Here is a 20,530-nt window from a genome sequence, read left to right as displayed (position 1 = left end):
GCCTCAGCCTCCCAAAGTGCTGGGATTACAGGGGTGAGTCACCGTGCCCAGCCCCTTGTGCAAATGTCTTTTTGCCTATGCTTGTCGTGTGCTCACACAGTGTTTAAATTCCTCATGATGCTTAGTGGGTCTTTATAGGTCTCCCTCATTTGAATGTCGGCTCCACCAGGACAGAGATTTGGTCTGTTGTCTGTTCACTGTGGGGTCTACAGTTACTAGAATAGGCCCTGATACATAGTACATGCTCAATAAATGTTTGCTAAATGAATGAACTTATTGCTTGAGGATGCCAGTAAACTAAGGATAGGCACAGAGTGACCCCAAGTCACCTAGTTCCTACCCCGTAGCCCCGGGTCCAACCCTACCTGCAGACAGGTACATTCCTCCATGATTCTCCTCTATGGTAAATCTTCTTCTGTCAAGATGTGAAGACAGGCCGGGCACAGTGGCTCACGCCTGTAATCCTGGCACTCTGGGAGGCCAAGACAGGTGGATCACCTGAGGTGAGGAGTTTGAGACCAGCCTGGCCAACATAGTGACACCCCGTCTCTACTAAAAGAAAGAAAATAAAAATAAATTAGCTGGGCATAGTGGCGTGTACCTGCAATCCAAGCTAGCTGGAAGGCTGAGGCAGGAGAATTGCTGGAACCTGGGAGGTGGAGGCTGCAGTGAGCCGAGATCACACCACTGCACTCCAGCCTGGGTGACAGAGTGAGACTCCCTCTAGAAAAAAAAAAATTATATATATATATATATATGAAGACAAAATTCTGATAAGTGAAAGAAGGACTGTGTGCATGAGAGATTTGCCAAATGTCTGCATCTCTGCTGAATATTCTCAACTCGGCCGACATTCATGAGCACCTAGTGTGTACCAGGTGCCATACTAGAAACTGAGGAGCTAGCAGTGACCAAAAATAAAGACCCTATCCTCATGGAACTAATGGGGAGAGATGCCATCAGATAAACAGATAACGTTAGAAGTGAACGTTATTTAGAGAGAAATAAAGACAGCTGGCCAGGCATGGTGGCTCACGCCTGTTAATTCCAGCACTTTGGGAGGCCAAGGTGGGTGGACGAGGTCAGAAGTTCGAGACCAGCCTTGCCAACATGGAGAAACCCCGTCTCTACTAAAAATACCAAAACTAGCTGGGGGTCGTGGCATGCACCTGTAGTCCCAGCTACTCAGGAGGCTGAGGCAGGAGGATCGCTTGAACCCGGGAGGTGGAGATTGCAATGAGTTGAGATCGTGCCATTGCACTCCAACCTGGGTGACAGAGCAAGACTCCATCTCAAAAAAACAAACCAACACAACAACAATAACTACAAAAACAAATAATCAGTTAGAGAGTGAAATGTGTGCAATTTTGGGCAGGCAGTCCAGGAGAGCCTCTCTGAGTCTCTGAGTAGATGATATTTTGACCAAAGACCTAAAAAGAGTGGAGGGAAAAAAAAGTTGGCTGGGCGCGGTGGCTCACACCTGTAATCCCAGCACTTTGGGAGGCCAAGGCTGGCACATCACCTGAGGTCAGAAGTTCGAGACCAGCCTGACCCACATGGAGAAACCCTGTCTCTACTAAAAATACAAAATCAGCCGTGCGTGGTGGTGCATGCCTGTAATCCCAGCTACTTGGGAGGCTGAGGCAGGAGAATCACTTGAACCTGGGAGACGGAGGTTGCAATGAGCCAAGATCATGCCATTGCACCCCAGCCTGGGCAACAAGAGCAAAACTCTGTCTCAAAAAAGAAAAAAGAAAAAAAAAGCCAGAAGGATATCTGGAAGCTGACTGCTACACACACAAGATCATCAAGTACAAAGGACTTGTGGTGAGGCTGTATTCAGCATGCTCCCATGTATGTAACTATGCTGGACTCTGTGATGTGGGTGTTACTACTGACTATTTGTGCATTTTTGTTTTGTTTTGTTTTGTTTTGTTTTTGTTGAGATAGGGTGTTGCTCTGTTGTCCAGGCTGGAGTGCAGTGGCACAATCACTGCTCACTGCGGCTTTGACTTCCTTGGGCTCAAGCAATCCTCCTGCCTCAGACTCCCGAGTAGCTAGGACTACAGGTGCACGCCACCACACCTGGCTAAATCTTTTTTTTTTTTTTGAGACAGAGTCTCGCTCTGTCGCCCAGGCTGGAGTGCAGTGGCATGATCTCAGCTCACTGCAAGCTCCGCCTCCCGGGTTCACGCCATTCTTCTGCCTCCACCTCCCAAGTAGCTGGGACTACAGGTGCCCACCACCATCCCTGGCTAAATTTTCTTTTCTATTTTTAGTAGAGATGGGGTTTCACTGTGTAAGCCAGGATGATCTTGATCTCCTGACCTCATGATCTGCCCACCTCAGCCTCCCAAAGTGCTGGGATTACAGGCATGAGCCACACCGCGCCTGGTGATATTAAAAATTAGCACCTGGCTAATTTTTAAGTATTTTGTAGAGATGGGGTCTCACTACATTGCCCAGGCTGGTCTTGAACTCTTGGCCTCAAGCAATCCTCCTGCCTTGGCCTCCCACAGCACTGGGACTACAGACATAAGCCACCATACCAGGCCTGTTTGTGCATCTGGAGTGTTGAAATGTGAGGTGAATCATGGGTTGTGTATCTGCTGGGGGATGGGGACTGAGGTGGGGTGTTTGACAGCGCAGTGTATCGGTGTGCTTCACTGTGTGTGTCTGCGTGTGTAGTGGCAATGTCATAGTTACGTGTTTTGCAAGAGAAAGGGTGTGGGGGATGAATGTGGGACAGAGTTTGTATGGGATGCTTTGTGTCAGGATAGGGCAAGGTTGGAGCATGTGCATGATGGAGATTCTGAAAATAGAATATATTCAGAGATGCCGTGGTGTGTGTGTGTTTGTGTGTGTGTGTGTGTAGAGGGGTGTGAGGGTGCCCAGCTGTGTGAGTGGGTGTGTTGGGGGATGTCGTGGAGCTGTTTTCTGGTCCCAGAGGGAGAGAGAAAGCCCAGGAAATCTCACTTTCTCCCTGCCCCTGGGTCTCCAGGCAACAGCACCACTTTGGAGTTACCAGGAGACAAGGTTGCCAGGGCAACACAGGCGTGAGTGGCAGCTCTGGGACGAAGTCTGGGTGAGAAGATTCAGCCAGGGATCACGATCATTCACTTTGTTCCTCCCTTTCTCCCTGTTTCTCATCAATCCCACTTCCCTTCCTTCATTCTCTTAACGAGCCTGTATTTGAGAACCTACAAATGTGCCAGGTGCTATTCTGGGTACTGGAGAACAGAAGTGAACAAGACAAACAATGTCCCTGCTGTATCTCTCCTTCAGTGTTTCAGCTCCTGTCTCTTTGTCTCTCCTGCTCCCTTCTTTGTCCTGCGGTCCTGCCTTCCCCCCATACCACAAGGAAGGCCCCACAGAACCCCTTAGCCAGTGAGGAAGTTGAGAGCCTTCATCTCACAGACTTTCGGGGATGGCTGTGTCCCTAAGCCTGTGTCCCCAGACACACACTCCTGCCCATACTCAGGTGCACAGAAAGACAAGCACACAGCTCATCCCCCTCTTCAATTCTCAGTTGTCATTGGATGACATCAGCAAAACCACACACAAATACATGCCGATCACAATACTCCTCTGAGATATCATAAGCCCCATTTTACAGGAGGGCAAACTGAGGCTAGGCGACTTTAAAGAATATGTCACTCATTCTGGTCTGCTCCTCCAATTCTTAATCCTTATATTTGTCTCATTAGCTGACAGTAACAGTATTCGTGCTAGTTCCCCCAGCAGCCTCCCTTAAGGAAGGGCCTTATTTCCCTATTTCCCTCGAATGCACCCTTTCCTCCGCATAGGTTCTAACCCTTCGCCCATTCACCAGAGGAATCGAGTTTTGATGGACAGATTCCTAAACCAATAGAGAAACTAAGTGAACTGTACCGAAGCAGCCTCGACTTGGGCGGGACTAAGACTGGGAAAGAGCCACCAATTGGACAGAGCTACGCGGCGAATGGCGGAGGCGCTGAGGCGGGTGCTGACCAGGGACAGTGCGGCCTGGTCCGGGGAGGAGAACACGCCTGCCGTCGGACCGCCTTTGCTGCTTCTCGGCGCACCAGGGTCTGGAAAAACAGCGCTGCTATTTGCTGCGGCCCTAGAGGCGGCGGGGGAGGGCCAAGGCCCAGTCCTCTTCCTGACACGGAGGCCTCTACAAAGCCTGCCCCGCGGGACCGGAACGACTCTAGACCCAATGCGACTCCAGGTAACTGTGCGGTGGGAGCGGAGGCGTTCTAGCCAATGGTGGAGTAGATCCGGGACTATTGAGTGACAGGTAGACAAGCCCATGGAGGGGACGGTGGAAGGGCGGGCCAGGGCAGCCACGATGGGGCGGAGTCAGGCAGGCGCAGTGAGGGGTGGCACCACGCGGAGCTTAGTTAAGATTGAAGTGAGAGCCCATCCAATGATGGGCGGTGTTAGCAAGAGGCGGTGCCCGAAGGGTGAAGTCAGGCCCATCAAGGGGCGGGGCCAAGCTTGGGTCCATTCAGGGCCAGAGTTGGCTCCTGTTGGTGTCAAGGATGAGGTCAGACCGACAATGCTGTGGGAGGGTTTTCCGTGGAAAAAGTGCCCTAGAGATTTGGCCAAAAACAAGCAAAAATGGCTTGCCCTCAACTAATACTCGGCAGTGATGAGTGCTGGAAAAAGGGACGAATACAGGAATATTTAACCACTCTGAGCTGGTTCATCCTGGAACCAGGGAAACTATGCAAGAAGGCAGGGTTACTCTTGCGAGGAGTCTGGCTTCTTGTGCTGAATCCGGCCCTTTCCTTCTGTTTCTCCTTCTAGAAGATCCGCTTCCAGTACCCACCCTCAACCCGAGAGCTTTTCCGGCTCCTGTGCTCTGCCCATGAAGCCCCGGGGCCAGCCCCCTCCCTTCTGCTGCTCGATGGCCTAGAAGAGTACCTAGCGGAAGACCCAGAGCCCCAGGAAGCCGCCTACCTCATTGCCTTACTTCTAGACACAGCTGCCCACTTCAGCCACCGGCTTGGGCCTGGCCGGGACTGTGGGCTCATGGTGGCCCTCCAGACCCAGGAGGAGGCAGATAGTGGGGACGTCCTGCACCTGGCACTGCTCCAGCGGTATTTTCCTGCCCAGTGCTGGCTGCAGCCAGATGCACCAGGTCCAGGAGAACACGGCCTCCGAGCCTGCCTGGATCCAGGCGGGCTGGGCCCCAGAACAGAGTGGTGGGTGACTTTCCGATCAGATGGAGAAATGATGATTGCTCCATGGCCCACCCAGGCTGGTGACCCCAGCTCAGGCAAGGGTTCAAGCTCTGGAGGCCAGCCCTGAGCTTTGGTGGGTGACCACCTGTCTGTGTTTCAGTTGCCCATGGCTACTTACCTCAGGGACATATGCAGATCCAAAGACCTAAACAATGTAAAGTGCTTTTTCTCTTTTAAAAGTATAGCATTATCTTGTATCTATTGGACCCAATCAATATATTGTTTAGTTTTGTTGCTTTAAACTTTATAAAAAGAGCTTCAGGCCGGGCGTGGTGGCTCACGCCTGTAATCCCAGCACTTTGGGAGGCTGAGGCAGGCAGGTTACCAGAGGTCAGGAGTTGGGAGACCAGCCTGCCCAACATGATGAAACCCTGTATCAACTAAAAATACAAAAAAAATTAGCTGGGTGTGGTGGCAGGTGCCTGTAATCCTAGCCACTCGGGAGGCTTAGGCAGGAGAATCGCTTGAACCCAGGAGGCGGAGGTTGCAGTGAGCCAACATTGTGCCATTACACTCCAGCCTGGGCGACAAAGCGAGACTCCATCTCAAAAAAAAAAAAAAAAAAAAAAAAAAGTTTCATGATAAACATAATCTTCTGAGACTTCCTTTTTGCACTCAACGTTGTTACTAAGATTCAGCTACATTTTTTTTGTTCATTCCTTTTTCCGTATTGCATATAATTCCATGGGTGACTATACCCTGATTTCTTCATTAGATTGTCTTATTTACTGCTGTGAACATTCTTGCACACATGTCCTGGCACGTGTGTGTGTTTTCAGGGGCCGAGACAGGTGGATCACCTGAGGTCAGGAGTTGGAGACCAGCCCAGCCAACATGGTGAAACCCCGTCTCTACTAAAAATACAAAACTTAGCCAGGCGTGGTGGCTGGCACCTGTAATCCCAGCTACTTGGGAGGCTGAGACAGGAGAATGCTTGAACCCAGGAGGCAGAGGTTGCAGTGAGCTGAGATCGAGCCATTGCATTCCAGCCTGGGTGATGGAGATGAGACTCCGTCTCAAAAAAAAAAAAAAAAAAAAAAACAGCCAGCCTTGGTGGTGCACGCCAGTAGTCCCAGCTACTTGAAAAGCTGAGGCAGGAGGATCACCTAAGCCCAGGAGGTCAAGGCTGCAGCGAACCATGTTGGAGGTACTGGGCTCCAGCCTATGTAACAGAGACCCTGTCTGTAGTTAAACCAAAACTCCCATTGAGTTACTTGCTGACACCAAGTGTCATCAGAGTACTCTCTTAGAACATGGCCTGATTCAGAATTATTGTTATTATTGTTAGTTGCAGAGACTAGCTAGAGGCCCGTTAAACAGCTTTGCTCTTCCTGGGTGAAGAACTAAACTAAGTTTCCCAGCCTTTCCTGTGACTGGGGTCATGTGACTGTTCCCAGCCAATGAGGTGTGAGAAGAAAAGAGGAAGTCCATTTCCGGACCAGATCCCTCAAATGGCCCATTGAGGGTCATTGCTGCCCGTTTTCTTCCCTTGCTGACTGGCAGTTTATAGAATAGGGGATCCATCTAAGTACCCTAAGAGAAGGTAGAGCTACAGACTGGAAGAGTCTTATCCTCTGACTCATCCTGTGGATGGCTGCCCATTTGAGCTGAGTTAGGAGAGAGAAATCACTTAGTGTGGTAAGCCACTAAGATTTAGGAGCTGTTTAACATACTATTTTATGTTATGATTAGTATTCAGATTGCAGGTTCAGCTTCTGAACAAGCTCAAGAACTTTAACTTCTACCCCTATGGCCTACGCCCAGGGGAAGATGGGACTTACAGAGTGTTTGTAAAAATCATGGTAGAAAAACTTACATACATATGTATATAAAGATAGATAGATTAAAAAAAAAAAAAAACTATACATATTTAAAGATACTGCAAGGTTGTGATTTCCTGAGCAGGATGGACTGGGCAGACAAAATCAGCAATGCCCCTACTCCTGAGAGAGGCCTCGCCCTCCCTGTTCAGTAAGTCTTGAGTCTGCAACTGGCTCTCTGAGTCATATTGGATCCCCGATCATCTGCAGCCTGGTGTCCTAAGAGCAAGCCACATAGCTAGGGGGCAGAGGCTCAGCGGCTGGGATAAGGCTGTTCTCATAAGGGTTGGAGTAGGGACCATCGGATAAGCCCCCTTGGGCTCCCTGGGAGTCCCCTGAGCTATAGTCAGTTGAGATGCCAGAGTCAGATACGACAAGGTACAGGTACTTTAGGTGGGGTGGGGTAGGGGGCAGCTCAGGGGACAGTTCCCATGGACGCAAGAGCTGGGAGCTGGGGTCCAGGATGGTGTACTCGAAGCTGGCAGCAGAGGCTCCCTCTGGGCTAGGCTTCGAGGCCAAAGCAGATGAGCAGGAGGATGCTTCTGAGCCTTCATCCATGGCCACTGTGTCCACACTGCCATCGGGCCCTGGGAGGTCCTCACTGGGCGGGTTCCGGGGCAGCAACCATTTGTCCAGCACCAGATAGGTATCCTGGGCATGCCCACTGCCCACCGGCTCCAGCAGGGGGCCCTCATCATCTGTCCCCGGCTCCACTGCCTGCATCGTCCCCCAGCAGCGCTCTGAGAGGACTTCCAGGGAGGCAGGTGGGTCCTCTGTGAAGGGGGTGCAGGGGCTCCACCACAGGCAGCCATCGTTCTGGTACAGCCACAGCTGAAGAAATAGCACCAACCTGCTCAGAGAGGCCTGCAGTTTGGCTGCAAGAAGCAGGGAAGCCCAGGCACTGAGGGGACAACCAGGTCACCTACCTGGAAGTTACCCTTGTGGGTGGTGAAGAGGCCTTCAAACTCGCTCTCTGGGCTTGGGATGCCAGGCCAGATCTTCTGCTTCAGAGCCCTGTTGAAGCCGATAGAAACAGTTATATAGATATGACTCATTGAACACTCACCATACCCCCTCCACTCCCAGTCATAGGGGCACAGATACTCCTAGTCCCTGTGATCACAATGGAGGCAGAGGAGTGCATCAGGGCTGGGGGACAGGGGTTTTGACTGAAGCATCAGCAAGGCCCTACAAAAGGGTAACTGGAACAGGGTATTGAAGGGTGCATAGGAGTTCAATATACCTTGGTCATTCTCCCTTTAATCCTGGCCATGGCCAGGTGCAGTGGCTTACACCAGCACTGTAATCCCAGCACTTTGGGAGGCTGAGGTGGGAGGATCACTTGAACCCAGGAGTTCAAGGCCACCCTGGAAAACATAGTGAGACCCCATCTCTAAAAAAAAAAAGAAAAAAGGCTGGGCGCGGTGGCTCAAGCCTGTAATCCCAGCACTTTGGGAGGCCGAGACGGGCGGATCACGAGGTCAGCAGATCGAGACCATCCTGGCTAACCCGGTGGAACCCCGTCTCTACTAAAAAATACAAAAAACTAGCCGGGCAAGGTGGCGGGCGCCTGTAGTCCCAGCCTACCCGAGTAGGCTGAGGCAGGAGAATGGCGTAAACCCGGGAGGCGGAGCTTGCAGTGAGCTGAGATCTGGCCACTGCATTCCAGCCTGGGCGACAGAGCGAGACTCCGTCTCAAAAAAAAAAAAAAAAAAAATCAAAAAACCAAAACCCTGGCCCAGACTTTTCCAGGAGGTCCATGATGTCACTTCATAGATAAATATTATGTTGTTATGTTACCTTCTGGAGTAATGAGAGAAGGCATTCAGAATAAAATCCAAGCTGGGCACGGTTGCTCCTGCCTATAATCCCAGCGCTTTGAGAGGCTGATGTGAGCAGATCACCTGAGGTCAGGAGTTCGACACCAGCCTGGTCAACATGGTAGAATCCCGTCTCCACTAAAACTACAAAATTAGCAGGGCATGCACACCTGTGATCCCAGCTACTCGGGCAGTTGAGGCAGGAGAATCGCTTGAACCGGGAGGTGGAGATTGCAGTGAGCCAAGACTGCTGCACTGCACTCCAGCCTGGGCAACAAGAGTGACTCTGTCTCAAAAACAACAACAACAAAAAAACATCCAAACTCCTCCCCACAACCCTGCAGAAGGCCCTGGATTATATGACCCCTCTCACCTCCCTCATCTCAACGTCTGCCACACCCCCTTACATACTGCTCCAGCCATGTGGCAATTCATTTTTTTTTTTTTTTTTTTTTTGAGACGGAGTTTCACTCTTGTTGCCCAGGCTGGAGTGCAATGCTGCAATCTCGGCTCACCCACAACCTCCACGTCCCGGGTTCAAGCGTTTCTCCTGCCTCAGCCTCCCGAGTAGCTGGAATTACAGGCGTAATGTGCCACCATGCTTGGCTAATTTTGTATTTTTAGTAGAGACAGGGTTTCTCCATGTTGGTCAGGCTGGTTGCAAACTCCGAACCTCAGGTGATCCGTCTGCCTCGGCATCCCAAAGCGCTGGGATTACAGGCGTGAGTCACCGCACCTGGCCCTGCGGCCCTGCCATGTGGCAATTCTTGAAGCTGGCTGAATGTTCCAATCTCATTCCCACCTCAGGGCCTTTGCACTTGCCATTTCTTCTCCCCACTTTTCAAGCAGCTGCTTCCTTCCAGCCTTCAGGTTTCCACTCTGATGTCACCTCCTCCTGGAGGCCTTCCCTGATCATCCTGTCATGTCCCCACATCCTGTTTGTTTCTTTGATATCACTCATTATAATTTATCATCAAATATTTCTTGGGTCCCTTGTTTGTTGACTTGAGATCCACAAGGTCAGAGACTTGTGGTCAGACTCTGGCTTGTTCTGCATTCTCTCTCCAGTGCCTGGCACAAGTTTGGCACTCAGTATGTATTTTCCAACCAAGTAAATGAACAGGGCCATGAAAGACAACTAGAAGATTGCTTAGCGGACAAGGCAGGAAGGGTATTTCAGACAGAGGGAACAGGATGGGCGAAAGCTTGGGGGTGTGAAACCACCTGGTGTGTGCTTGGAATTACAAATACCTCAGAATGGTTGGTCTGATCATAGTGTCTGAGGAGCTTGACTGCAGGGGTGGGAGGCATTCAGGGGCTTAAATTCTTTCACTAAATTCATCTAGTTGATTTTACAAAGGCGATGACATTGGGGAAAGGACCTAGCAAAGGGACCCAAGAAATGGCAGCCCCTGATGTAGAAGGAAAATCAGGTGAAAGTCCCCAAGAGCAGAAAATGTTAACATTCTGGTCTAGTCTGGCATGCATCCCAGCCCTGCCACTGACGTGACTCCTTACTGCATGACCTTGGGCAAGTGCGTGTCTCTCTCTGAGCCTAGGTTTCCATAGTGAAAGAGGACCGTTGGCGAGGAGGAGTCTGGGCCCAGCGCCCGAATGGGGAGCTCACCGGCGGTGGGACAGCAGGGCGAGCACGGTCAGCAGCACCACGATGAGCACGAGGATGAGGGAGAGCGTCAGGATGAGGGGGTCCAGGTCTGAGAGGCAGGGAGGAAGTCAGGGCGGTGGGCTTGCCCGGTGGTTCGCCCCGGCTCCTCCTACACCCCTGCCTGGGGCCTCACCGCTAGGCGTCAGCAGCGACACAGGCTCCGACCAGGCGCTCCAGAAGCCGCCGAAGCTCGGCTCAGCCATACGCGCGCGGACGGCGAAGGTGTAGCGCGTCCGGCCCCTCAGGTTGCTCAGCACACATTCGGTGCGGCCCTCCAGGATCTCCACCTGGGGGCGGAACCAGGGCGAGGGAGGCGAGTCAGACAAAAATAGAGCACATGGGGGGCGGGCCCTGGTGGAACCGAGCCAATCAGGGGAAGGAAAAACGGTGCCCTAGAATCGCAATGGGACCAATAAGAGTAGGGGGAGGAGCCCAAGAAAACTCGGGGCCAATCAAAGAGAGAGACTCTGGTACCAAGGGGCGGGACCCGGGTAATTTAATAACTGGGCTAGCAGGCGAAAAGGGAGCCGGGCGCTAAAGGGGTCTAGGGTTACGGGCCAGAGGGAGAAGGGGTTGGGGTTCAGCAGGCTTGCGAGGACATTAGGAAAGGGGGCGTGTCTGTGGGCGTGGAACGGTCTTCAGCACCAGGGTAATGGGATGTGGGATGTCACGGACCGGCCCTGGAGGCGGCACCGGGTGCGACCTCGAGAGGCGTGGCTGGGCAGTAGTCAGTGGAGCTTTGGGGGCTGGGCCGGGCCGTAGGGGCTGGCCTCACCCTCTGCAGGCTCCCTGCGCCGTTGCCGGCCGAGACGTCCACCTCGTAGCGGATGTGGGACGTCATGGGTGCCTCAGGCGGCGGGAGCCAGCGCAACACTATGTGGCCGCTCTCGTCAGCCAGCCGCGCCACCAGCCCCACGGGAGCGTCCAGGAGCACTGCAGGCATGGGGGTCGGTCAGGAGGGCGAGGACCGAGACCCCTCTCCTCTGACCACTCCTCCATTCCCAGAGCACTTACCTACTTCATTGATGTGGATGATACGGTGATATCGCGGAGCGCCGGAGGCTGCTGTGACGCGCAACTCTAGGGGCACGAAACTCGACGTGTCGGCTGTAGGCAGCGAACACCAGAAGCGCACCGCACCACGAGCCGTGGGAGCCTGGTGCAGGCGACAAAGCTTCCATGGCTCATCCCTGTGCGCCCAGGGACCCGGGAGGGAAGGGAGCAAGTTGGGAGTGTGGACCGGGGAGTTTGCGTTCCCGGCCTGTGGGGGACTGTGTGTGTGTATGTCTCGCCTTGTGTGTGTGACAAGGTCTTCCTTTGTCGCCCAGGCTGGAGTGCAGTGGTGCTGTCATGGCTCACTGCAGCCTCAAATTCTGGGGCTTAAGGAATCTTCCCACCTCAGCTTCCCAAGTATTTGAGACCACAGACACTCGCCACCACGCCGGTTTTTGTTTTTTTGTTTTTTTGTTTTTTTTGAGACGGAGAGTTTCACTCTCGTTGCCCAGGCTGGAGTGCAATGGCGCTATCTCGGCTCATCGCAACCTCCGCCTCCCGGGTTCAAGCGATTCTCCTGCCTCAGACTCCCAAGTAGCTGGGATTACAGACATGCACCACCACGCCCACCTAATTTTGTATTTTTAGTAGAGACAGGGTTTCTCCATGTTGGCCGGGCTGGTCTCAAACTCCCGACCTCAGGTGATCCGCCCGCCTTGGCCTCCCAAAGTGTTGGGATTACAGGCGTGAGCCACCGCGCCCACTCTTTTTTTTTTTTTTTTTTTGAGATGAAGTCACGCTCTGTCGCCCAGGTTGGAGTGCAGTGGCGCGATCTCGGCTCACTGCAATCTCCGCCTCCTGGGTTTAAGCGATTCTCCTGCCTCAGCCTCCCGAGTAGCTGGAACTACAGGCGCCCGCCACCACGCCCGGCTAATTTTTTGTATTTTTAGTAGAGAGGGGGTTTCACCGTGTTAGCCAGGATAGTCTCGATCTCCTGACCTCGTGATCCGCCCGCCTCGGCCTCCCTAAGTGCTGGGATTAGAGGCTTGGGCCACCGCGCCGGGCATTTTTTTTTTTTTTTTTTTAAGAGACGGGGATATCGCTGTGTTGCCCTTTCTGGTCTTGAACTCCTGGGCTCAAGCAATTCTCCCGCCTCGACCTCCCAAAGAGTTGGTATTACAGTCATGAGTCACTGCTGGTCTCCTTTTGGATACTACCTCGAGAGGGCGTCCCAGCGCCGATGTAGTAACGCCTAACCCTCGAGTTGGAGGCGTTGTTATCCCAGCCTGATGTTTGGGGTCGCGTTCCAGCGGTGATCGCGGGAGTGTTCGCGCCCCGGCCCATAGGGGGCGTGCCAGCCCTGGACCCGCAGGGTTCCCTCCAGTGACCACGACTGGAGGCGCCTTCGGGCCTCAAACAGCCGGGGACTTCCGAGGCTACGACCTCCAAGGAGCTCTGCCCCACCCGCTCCCTCCGCCCGAGGAGGCGCCCGCCGGATCGGACTCACTCGAGGTGGTAGGAGAAGCTGTAGTTGTCTGGGCTCACCCCAGCACTCGCCGCTTCCTCCCAGAAACACACCAAGTCCTCCAACCGCTCGGTGAAGCACAGAAGCTCTTCGGGTCCGCGGGCCACCAGCAAGGCCGCTGGGGAGGGGCGACAAAGGAAGGGCATGGGGGTCTGAGCTCTGTCCTCGGAAGACAGCCCCCTCCTCTTCCCTCCCGCAGCCTGAGCGGACCCGATAAGAAAAAAGCCCCGCCCTGACATCTTCCCAAGCGGGGCCCTTGGAGGGGTCTGCAGAGGTGGTGGCCTCCTAATTCCCAGAGGCAAGTTGCTCGCCTTACAGTCCCCCGCCGTCACCACTCGCGCACACCTGCCCACCCTGCGGCCAGCTGAGCTGGTCGCGGAGTTCAAGACCTTGAGCTCGGGGCTGCCAGCCCCGCCCCAGCCTAGGACTTGCGCGCGGCTGGGGGTGTGTGCGGAGAGGCGGGCCCCCTATCGGCCCCGGCAGACTCCCCGCCGACCGATAGCGCCAACCGTGTACCCCGCCTCCCTCCCTCCACCGGGCCGGGCAAGTGATCTGGCGCCCTCAGGCAAACCGTGTTTACAGTAACCTGTGGCTTGGCCCCTCTAACTCGGACCTGGGCTTTATCCTCCCTCCCCTAGGGAGGGTCGTCTGGGTGCCCACCCCCCAGGGACCTTAGCGCCAAGCCTGCGCCCTTAGGATTTAGCATGTCCCAGACTCCCTGAAAAGGTAAAACGGGAACCGTAAGCCTACTCTAGCTCTTCCCCAGGACGCGATCAGGAGTCTTGAATCCTAACATGTCCCACCCCACCCCCGCCCATCCAGGACCCAGTCTAAGGGTTCAGATGCCAGCTTGGCCCCCAGGACCCGGTCTGGAAGTCCAGAAATAGGCATAGCCGCCAGGACCTAGGTTGGGAGTTCAGGCCGCAGCATGGTTCTGCAGGCTCCAGTGTAGGGGTCCACACGCAGCTCATCCTTACCTTTGCTTTCGAACTTGGGGTCCGGGAGGTTGGGCGGGGGCGCCCAGGCGGCCCCAGCGAGCAGGAGACAAAGGGAGCCGACCTGGGGCCACAGGGACGCCCCGAGGTGGTCCATGATACAGCCCCCGCCACGGGGAGCCCAGGGCTCCTGCCCCTCTGTCCCCCGCCCCTGGCACAGTCCACAGCTGGGTCAGCAGCTGCCTCCGCCGGACGCAGCTGACCAGGCCCTTCCCTACCAGGCGCCTCTAAGTGGCAGATCCCCGAGGGGGCGGGGCCAACACAGCCTGGGTAGAGATAAGTGTCTGGCGGGAGGGGGCAGGGGCCCTTCCCGGGCCCAGAGGCCGCTTGGGTGCAGGGGAGGGAGTTGGGCTGCAACACCTCCCGTTCTGGCTTCAGACATCCTTTTTTTTTTTTGCTATGTGGCCCTGGACAGGTGACTTACCTTACCTGAGCTTCAGACTTCTCATCTGTAAAATCTAGCCTGGCACATAGCAAACATTCCAAAAAATGTATCTACTGATTTTATCGCAGAAATCAGCATCTCTTTCCAGCCTGGAAATAATTTTCTTTCTTTCTTTCTTTCTTTCCTTCTTTCTTTCTTTCTTTCCTTTCTTTTTTCTTTTCTTTCTTTCTTTCTCTCTGTCTTCCTTTTCTTTCTTTCTTTCATTCCTTTCGTTTCTTTCTTTCTTTCTTTCCTTCCTTCTTTCTTTCTTTCCTTTCTCTCTCCTTCCTTCCTTCCTTTCTTCCTTCCTTCCCTTCCTCCCTCCCTCCCTCCTTCCTTCCTTCTTTCTTTCCTTCTTTCTCTCTCCTTCCTTCCTTCTTTCTTTGCTTCTTTCTCTCTCCTTCCTTCCTTTCTTTCTTCCCTCCCTCCCTCCCTCTCTTCCTTCTTTCTTTCTTTCTTTCTTTCTTTCTTTTTTTTCTTTCTTTCCTTCCTTCCTTCCTTCCTTTTCTCCCTTTCCTTCCTTCCTTCCTTCCTTCCTTCCTTCCTTCCTTCCTTCCTTCTCTCTCTCTTTCTGCCTCAGTCAGGGTGTTGCTGTGTCACCCAGGCTGCACTGCAGTGGCACAATCATAGCTCACTGCAGCCTCTGTACTGAAGCAATCTTCCCACAGCACCTAGCTCATTTTTTAAATTCTTTGTAGAGATGGGATCCCACTACGTTGTCCAGGCTTGTCTTGAAATCCCGGGCTTAAGCAATCCTCCAGCCTCCATCTCTCAACTACTGGGATTACCAGAGCCACTGAAGCCGACCAATAATAATCCTTATAACGACCAGCAGTTGAGTGTTTGCACAGTGCTAAACCATGCTCCTGGACAGTATGTATAATATGTGAGATTTTCATTTATGAATTTTCGGGAAAAAAATTTTACCACCAACATTTTTATTCTCTTGGGCTGGGCCCGGTGGCTCACGCCTATAATCCCAGCACTTTGGGAGGCTGATGCAGGCAAATCACTTGAGGTCAGGAGTTCGAGACTAGCCTGGCCAACATGGTGAAATCCCATCTCTTCTAAAAATACAAAAATTAGCCAGGCATGGTGGTGTGCGCCTGTAATCCCAGCTACTTGGGAGGCTGAGGCAGGAGAACTGCTTGAATCTGGGAGATGAAGATTGCAGTGAGCCAAGATCACGCTACTGCACTCCAGCCTGGGCAACAAACAGAGTGAGACTCTGCTCAAAAAATAATAATTGGCTGGGCGCAGTGGCTCACGCCTGTAATCCCAGTACTTTGGGAGGCTGAGGCAGGTGGATCATGAGGTCAGGAGTTCGAGACCAGCCTGACCAACATGGTGAAACCCTGTCTTTACTGAAAATACAAAAATTAGCCAGACGTAGGCTGGGTGCGGTGGCTCATGCCTGTAATCCCAGCACTTTGGGAGGTCGAGGAGGGCAGATCATGAGGTCAAGAGATCGAGACCAGGCCGGGCGCGGTGGCTCAAGCTTGTAATCCCAGCACTTTGGGAGGCCGAGACGGGCGGATGACGAGGTCGGGAGATCGAGACCATCCTGGCTAACACGGTGAAACCCCGTCTCTACTAAAAAATACAAAGCGAGGCGAGGTGGTGAAGCCTGTAGTCCCAGCTACTCCAGGAGGCTGAGGCAGGAGAATGGCGTGAACCAGGGCCGGAGCTTGCAGTGAGCTGAGATCCGGCCACAACACTCCCAGCCTGGGCTGACAGAGAAAGCGAGACTCCGTCTCAAAAAAAAAAAAAAGAAAAATTAATCAACTTTTAGGCGGGTGGCTCAAGCCTGTAATCCCAGCACTTTGGGAGGCCGAAGCGGGTGGATCCGCGAGGTCAGGAGATCGAGACCATCCTGGCTAGCCATGGTGAAACCCGTCTCTACTAAAAATACAAAAATTAGCGAGTGGTGGCTGAGCCTGTAGTCCCAGCTACTCGGAGGGGCTAAGAGGCAGGAGAATGGTGAACCTGGGGCCGGAGCTTGCAGTGAGAGCGAGATGGCGCTCCACTGCACTCCAGCCTGGGTGACACAGCACGAGGACTCCGTCTCAAAAAAAAAAAGGTCGAGACCATCCTGGCCAGCATGTTGAAACCCGTCTCTACCAAAAGAAATACAAAAATTAGCTGGGCGTGGTGGTCCATGCCTGTAAATCCCAGCTACTTGGGAGGCTGAAGCAGGAGGTCAGCAGACAGGGCAGAGGTTTCAGTGGGCCGAAATGGTGCCATTGCACTCCAGCCTGGCAACAGAGCAGGACTCCATCTCAAAAAAAAAAAAAAAAAAAAAAAAAAAAAAAATTAGCCTGGCGTGGTGTGATGCGCCTGTAATCCCAGCTACTCAGGAGGTTGAGGCAGGAGAATCACTTGAAACTGGAAGGCAGAGGTTGCAGTGAGCTGAGACTCCAGCCTGGGCAACAAGATCCAAACCCTGTCTCAAAAAAATAAATAAATAAAAATAAAAATTAAAATAAATGAAATAAAATAGCAATACTCCCACCCCGTTGCTATTAAGAAGGTGGGGTTTTTTTTGTTTTTGTTTGCAGCCAATGTGCTTATTGTCACCTGACATGTATTTGATGTTTTGTTATTGATTTGCTGCTACTTACTACTCCATGAAAGCAGGCTTTTTTTTTTTTTAAGATGGCATCTGGCTCTGTCGCCCAGGTTAGAGTGCAATGGTGCGATCTCGGCTCACTGCAGCCTTTGCCTCCCCAATTCAAGCAATTCTCCTTCCTCAGCCTCCAGAGTAGTTGGGACTGGCGGGCGCTTGGTGGCTCAAGCCTGTAATCCCAGCACTTTGGGAGGCGAGGCGAGGCGGATCCGCGAGGTCAGGAGATGAGACCATCCTGGCTAACCGCGGTGAAACCCGTCTCTACTTAAAAAATACAAAAACTAGCCTTGAAGGCTGAGATGGCCGAGGAAGCCTGTAGTCAGCCTTTCGGAGGCTGAGGCAGGAGAATGGCGTAAACCGGGGAGGCTGAGGAGCTTGCAGTGGTGAGATCCGGCCACTACTCCAGCCTGGCGACAGAACCAAACTCAAAAAAAAAACAGTAGTTGGGACTACAGGTGTGTCCCACCACATCCAGCTAATTTTTTGTATTTTTAGTTGAAACGGGGTTTTGCTGTGTTGGCCAGGCTTGTCCCGAACTCCTGACCTCAAGTGATTCCCCCCTGCCTCAACTTCCCAAAGTGCTGGAATTACTGGCATGAGCCACTGAGCCCAGCTAGGCAGGGATTTTTATTATTGTGTGTGGAGTCCATGCTTGTTGCCCAGGCTGGAGTGCAATGGCAGGATCTCGGTTCACTACAACTCCCGCCTCGCGGGTTCAAGTGATTCTCCTGCCTCCACCTCCCAGGTAGGTGGGATTACAGGCGCTTGCCAACACGCCCAGTTATTTTATATATATATTTATTTATTTATTTATTTTGGAGATGGAGTCTGGCTCTATCACCCAGGCTGGAGTGCAGTGGCGCGATCTCCACTCACTGCAACTCTGTCTTCAGAGTTCCGCCATTCTCCTGCTCAGCCTCGGTAGCTGGGACTACAGGTGCCACAGCCAGCTAATTTTTTTGCCATTTTTAGTAGAGGCGGAGTTTCACCGTGTTAGCCAGGATGGTCTTGATCTCTCCTGACTGACCTGCGTGATCCTGCCCACCGGCCTCCCAAAGTGCTGGGATTACAAGTGTGAGCCATCGCGCGCGGCCTCAGGCAGGGATTTTTTTTTTAACCTTTTGTTCTTTGCTGTATCCCCAGCATATAGAACAGGGCCTGGCACACGGTAGAAGCTCAAGAAATATTTTGTGGAGTTAAAGACTAGGAGTAGGCAGGCGGTGGCTCAACCGCCAATCCAGCACTTTGGGAGGCGAGGCAGGCGGATCCACAGATCAGGAGATGAGACCATCCCTGGCTAACAGTGAGAAACCCCATCTACTAAAATACAAAAATTAGCCCGAGGCCAGTGGGGCGGCGCCTGTAGTTCAACTACTCGGGAGGCTGAGGCAGGAGAATGGCCCCTAAACCCGGGGCCGGAGCTTTGCAGTGAGCGAGATCGGCGCCACTGCACACTCCAGCCTGGAAACAGAGACTCCGCTCAAAAAGCGAGTAGCGGTGGCTCAAGCCTGTAATCCCAGCACTTTGGGAGGCCGAGGCGGATCCCGCGAGGTCAGGAGATGAGAGACCATCCCTGGCTGGCACAAGGTGAAACCGATCTCTACTAAAAAATACAAAAACTAGCCGGTGGCCGAGCGCCTGTGGTCCCAACTACTCAGGGCCCCAGGCAGGAAAGAATGGCGTGAACCGGAGGCGGGCTTGCAGTGAGAGCTGAGATCCGGCCACCTTGCACTCCAGCCTGGGGGACAGAAGCCAGACTCAGTGCAAAAAAAAAAAAAAAAAAAAAAGACTAGAGATGTAGAGAAAATCAAGCTGAGAGAGGTAGAGAAACAGCTGATCTCGTGTTAGACACTGGCACAACTGTGCCTGACTAACCCTCGCGGCTTTGTTTTGCCTCTTTGTTCGAGACAGGGTCTGGCTCAGTCGCCCAGGCTGGAGTGCGTCTCGGCTGCCTGCTGCCAGTCGCCATTCTCCTCGCTCGGGTAGCTGGGACGCCGCCCTGGCCCCAATTTGTATATTTAGTAGAGGGTTTCACCGTGTCGGCCTGGATGGTCTCGATCTCCTCACCTGGTGATCCACCCGTCTCAGCTTCCCAAAGTGCTGGGATTACAGACGTAAGCCACCGCGCCTGGCCACCCCTGCGCTTTTAAAAAACGGAAGTCAATGCAAATCTCTTCCTCAGGAAATTGATATTTAGATTGTGCATGTATGTGAGAGGGAGGTAGAATAAACAAGATGGACACCTGTTTCATAACTCTGGTCACAATAAATTATTATGAATGACAAACCGGCCCCAGAGTTAAATGCATGTTTACTGGAGTTCAATCAATATTTGAACACCAACCACTTACCATGGAACCTTGAATACACTACTTAACCCTCCCTTGTCTCAGTTATTCATGTATAAAATGTGGAAGATAGCCTGGCTGACGTGGTGAGATCTCGTCTCTATAAAACATGTTTGTTTGTTTGTTTTTCAAGTAAGCCAGATGAGGTGGTACACCTCTGTGGTCCTAGCTACTCGCGAGGCTGCGGTGGGAGGATCACTTGAGCCCAGAAGGTGGAGGCTGCAGTGAACCATATTCATGCCACTGCACTCCAGCCTGGGTGACAGAGTGAGACCCCATCTCTACAAAACATTTTGTTTGTTTGTTTTTTGTTTTGTTTTGTTTTTGAGAGACGGAGTCTTTCTCTGTGGCCCAGGCTGGAGTGCAATGGCACCATCTCGGCTCACTGCAACCTGTTTCCCGGGTTCAAGCGATTCTCCTGCCTCAGCTTCCTGAGTAGCTGGGACTACAGATGTGTGCCACTATGCCCAGCTAATTTTTATATTTGTTTAGTAGAAACGGGGTTTCACTATATGTTGGCCAGGCTGGTCTCGAACTCCTGACCTCAAGTGATGCGCCTGCCTTGGCCTCCCAAAGTGTTGGAGTGTTGGGATTACAGGCATGAGCCACTGTGCCCGGCCATCTTTTTTTTTTTTTTTTTGAGACGGAGTCTTGCTCTGTCGCCCGGGCTGGAGTGCAGTGGCTGGATCTCAGCTCACTGCAAGCTCTGCCTCCCAGGTTTACACCATTCTCCTGGCTCAGCCACGAGGTCAGGAGATCGAGACCATCCTGGCTAACATGGTGAAACCCCATCTCTACTAAAAATACAAAAAACTAGCCGGGCGAGGTGGCGGGCACCTGTAGTCCCAGCCACTCAGGAGGCTGAGGCACGAGAATGGCGTGAACCCAGGAGGTGGAGCTTGCAGTGAGTGGAGATCGCGCCACTGCACTCCAGCCTGGGCGACAGAGGGAGACTCTGTCTCAAAAAAAAAAAAAAAAAAAGAGAGACATATCACCCCAAAAAATGTTGGGGAAGGAAGTTCTAAACCCTCTTTGTGTGATAAGATCCTTTATTTATTTATTTATTGAGACGTGATCTCACTGTA

General features: G+C 52.7%; 2 protein-coding genes across 2 annotated transcripts; one reads left to right on the top strand and one right to left on the bottom strand.

Moving 5' to 3' along the window:
• The first annotated feature begins 3,930 nt into the window (after positions 1 to 3,930).
• On the top strand, positions 3,931 to 5,443 carry SWSAP1 (SWIM-type zinc finger 7 associated protein 1). The gene is made up of 2 exons (XM_003914927.5): positions 3,931 to 4,210; positions 4,792 to 5,443. The coding sequence occupies exons 1-2, from the start codon at positions 3,962 to 3,964 to the stop codon at positions 5,293 to 5,295; spliced, it is 753 nt and encodes a 250-aa protein (XP_003914976.2). The 5' UTR covers positions 3,931 to 3,961; the 3' UTR covers positions 5,296 to 5,443.
• A 1,042-nt stretch (positions 5,444 to 6,485) lies between these two features.
• On the bottom strand, positions 6,486 to 14,270 carry EPOR (erythropoietin receptor). Its single transcript, XM_003914924.4, has 8 exons — positions 14,030 to 14,270; positions 13,035 to 13,170; positions 11,549 to 11,724; positions 11,310 to 11,467; positions 10,668 to 10,821; positions 10,496 to 10,583; positions 7,975 to 8,062; positions 6,486 to 7,879 (listed from the first exon to the last, which is right to left on the bottom strand). Exons 1-8 carry the CDS (start codon positions 14,142 to 14,144, stop codon positions 7,268 to 7,270), a joined length of 1,527 nt encoding a protein of 508 aa, XP_003914973.1. The 5' UTR covers positions 14,145 to 14,270; the 3' UTR covers positions 6,486 to 7,267.
• Positions 14,271 to 20,530: the final 6,260 nt, after the last annotated feature.

Source organism: Papio anubis, chromosome 20 (assembly GCF_008728515.1).
Source record: "Papio anubis isolate 15944 chromosome 20, Panubis1.0, whole genome shotgun sequence".
NCBI classification, from domain to species: Eukaryota; Metazoa; Chordata; class Mammalia; order Primates; family Cercopithecidae; genus Papio; species Papio anubis.
This window is presented reverse-complemented; position numbering and strand designations above follow the sequence as displayed.

Coding starts and splice junctions, on each gene's coding strand:
- SWSAP1 (XM_003914927.5), top strand. CDS start 3,962: ATGGCGGAGGCGCTGAGGCGGGTGCTGACCAGGGACAGTGCGGCCTGG. Junction 4,211..4,791: donor TAGACCCAATGCGACTCCAG/GTAACTGTGCGG, acceptor TTCTCCTTCTAG/AAGATCCGCTTCCAGTACCC.
- EPOR (XM_003914924.4), bottom strand. CDS start 14,144: ATGGACCACCTCGGGGCGTCCCTGTGGCCCCAGGTCGGCTCCCTTTGT. Junction 11,725..13,034: donor AGCTTCTCCTACCACCTCGA/GTGAGTCCGATC, acceptor CTGGGCGCACAG/GGATGAGCCATGGAAGCTTT. Junction 10,584..10,667: donor GTCGCTGCTGACGCCTAGCG/GTGAGGCCCCAG, acceptor CCTGCCTCTCAG/ACCTGGACCCCCTCATCCTG.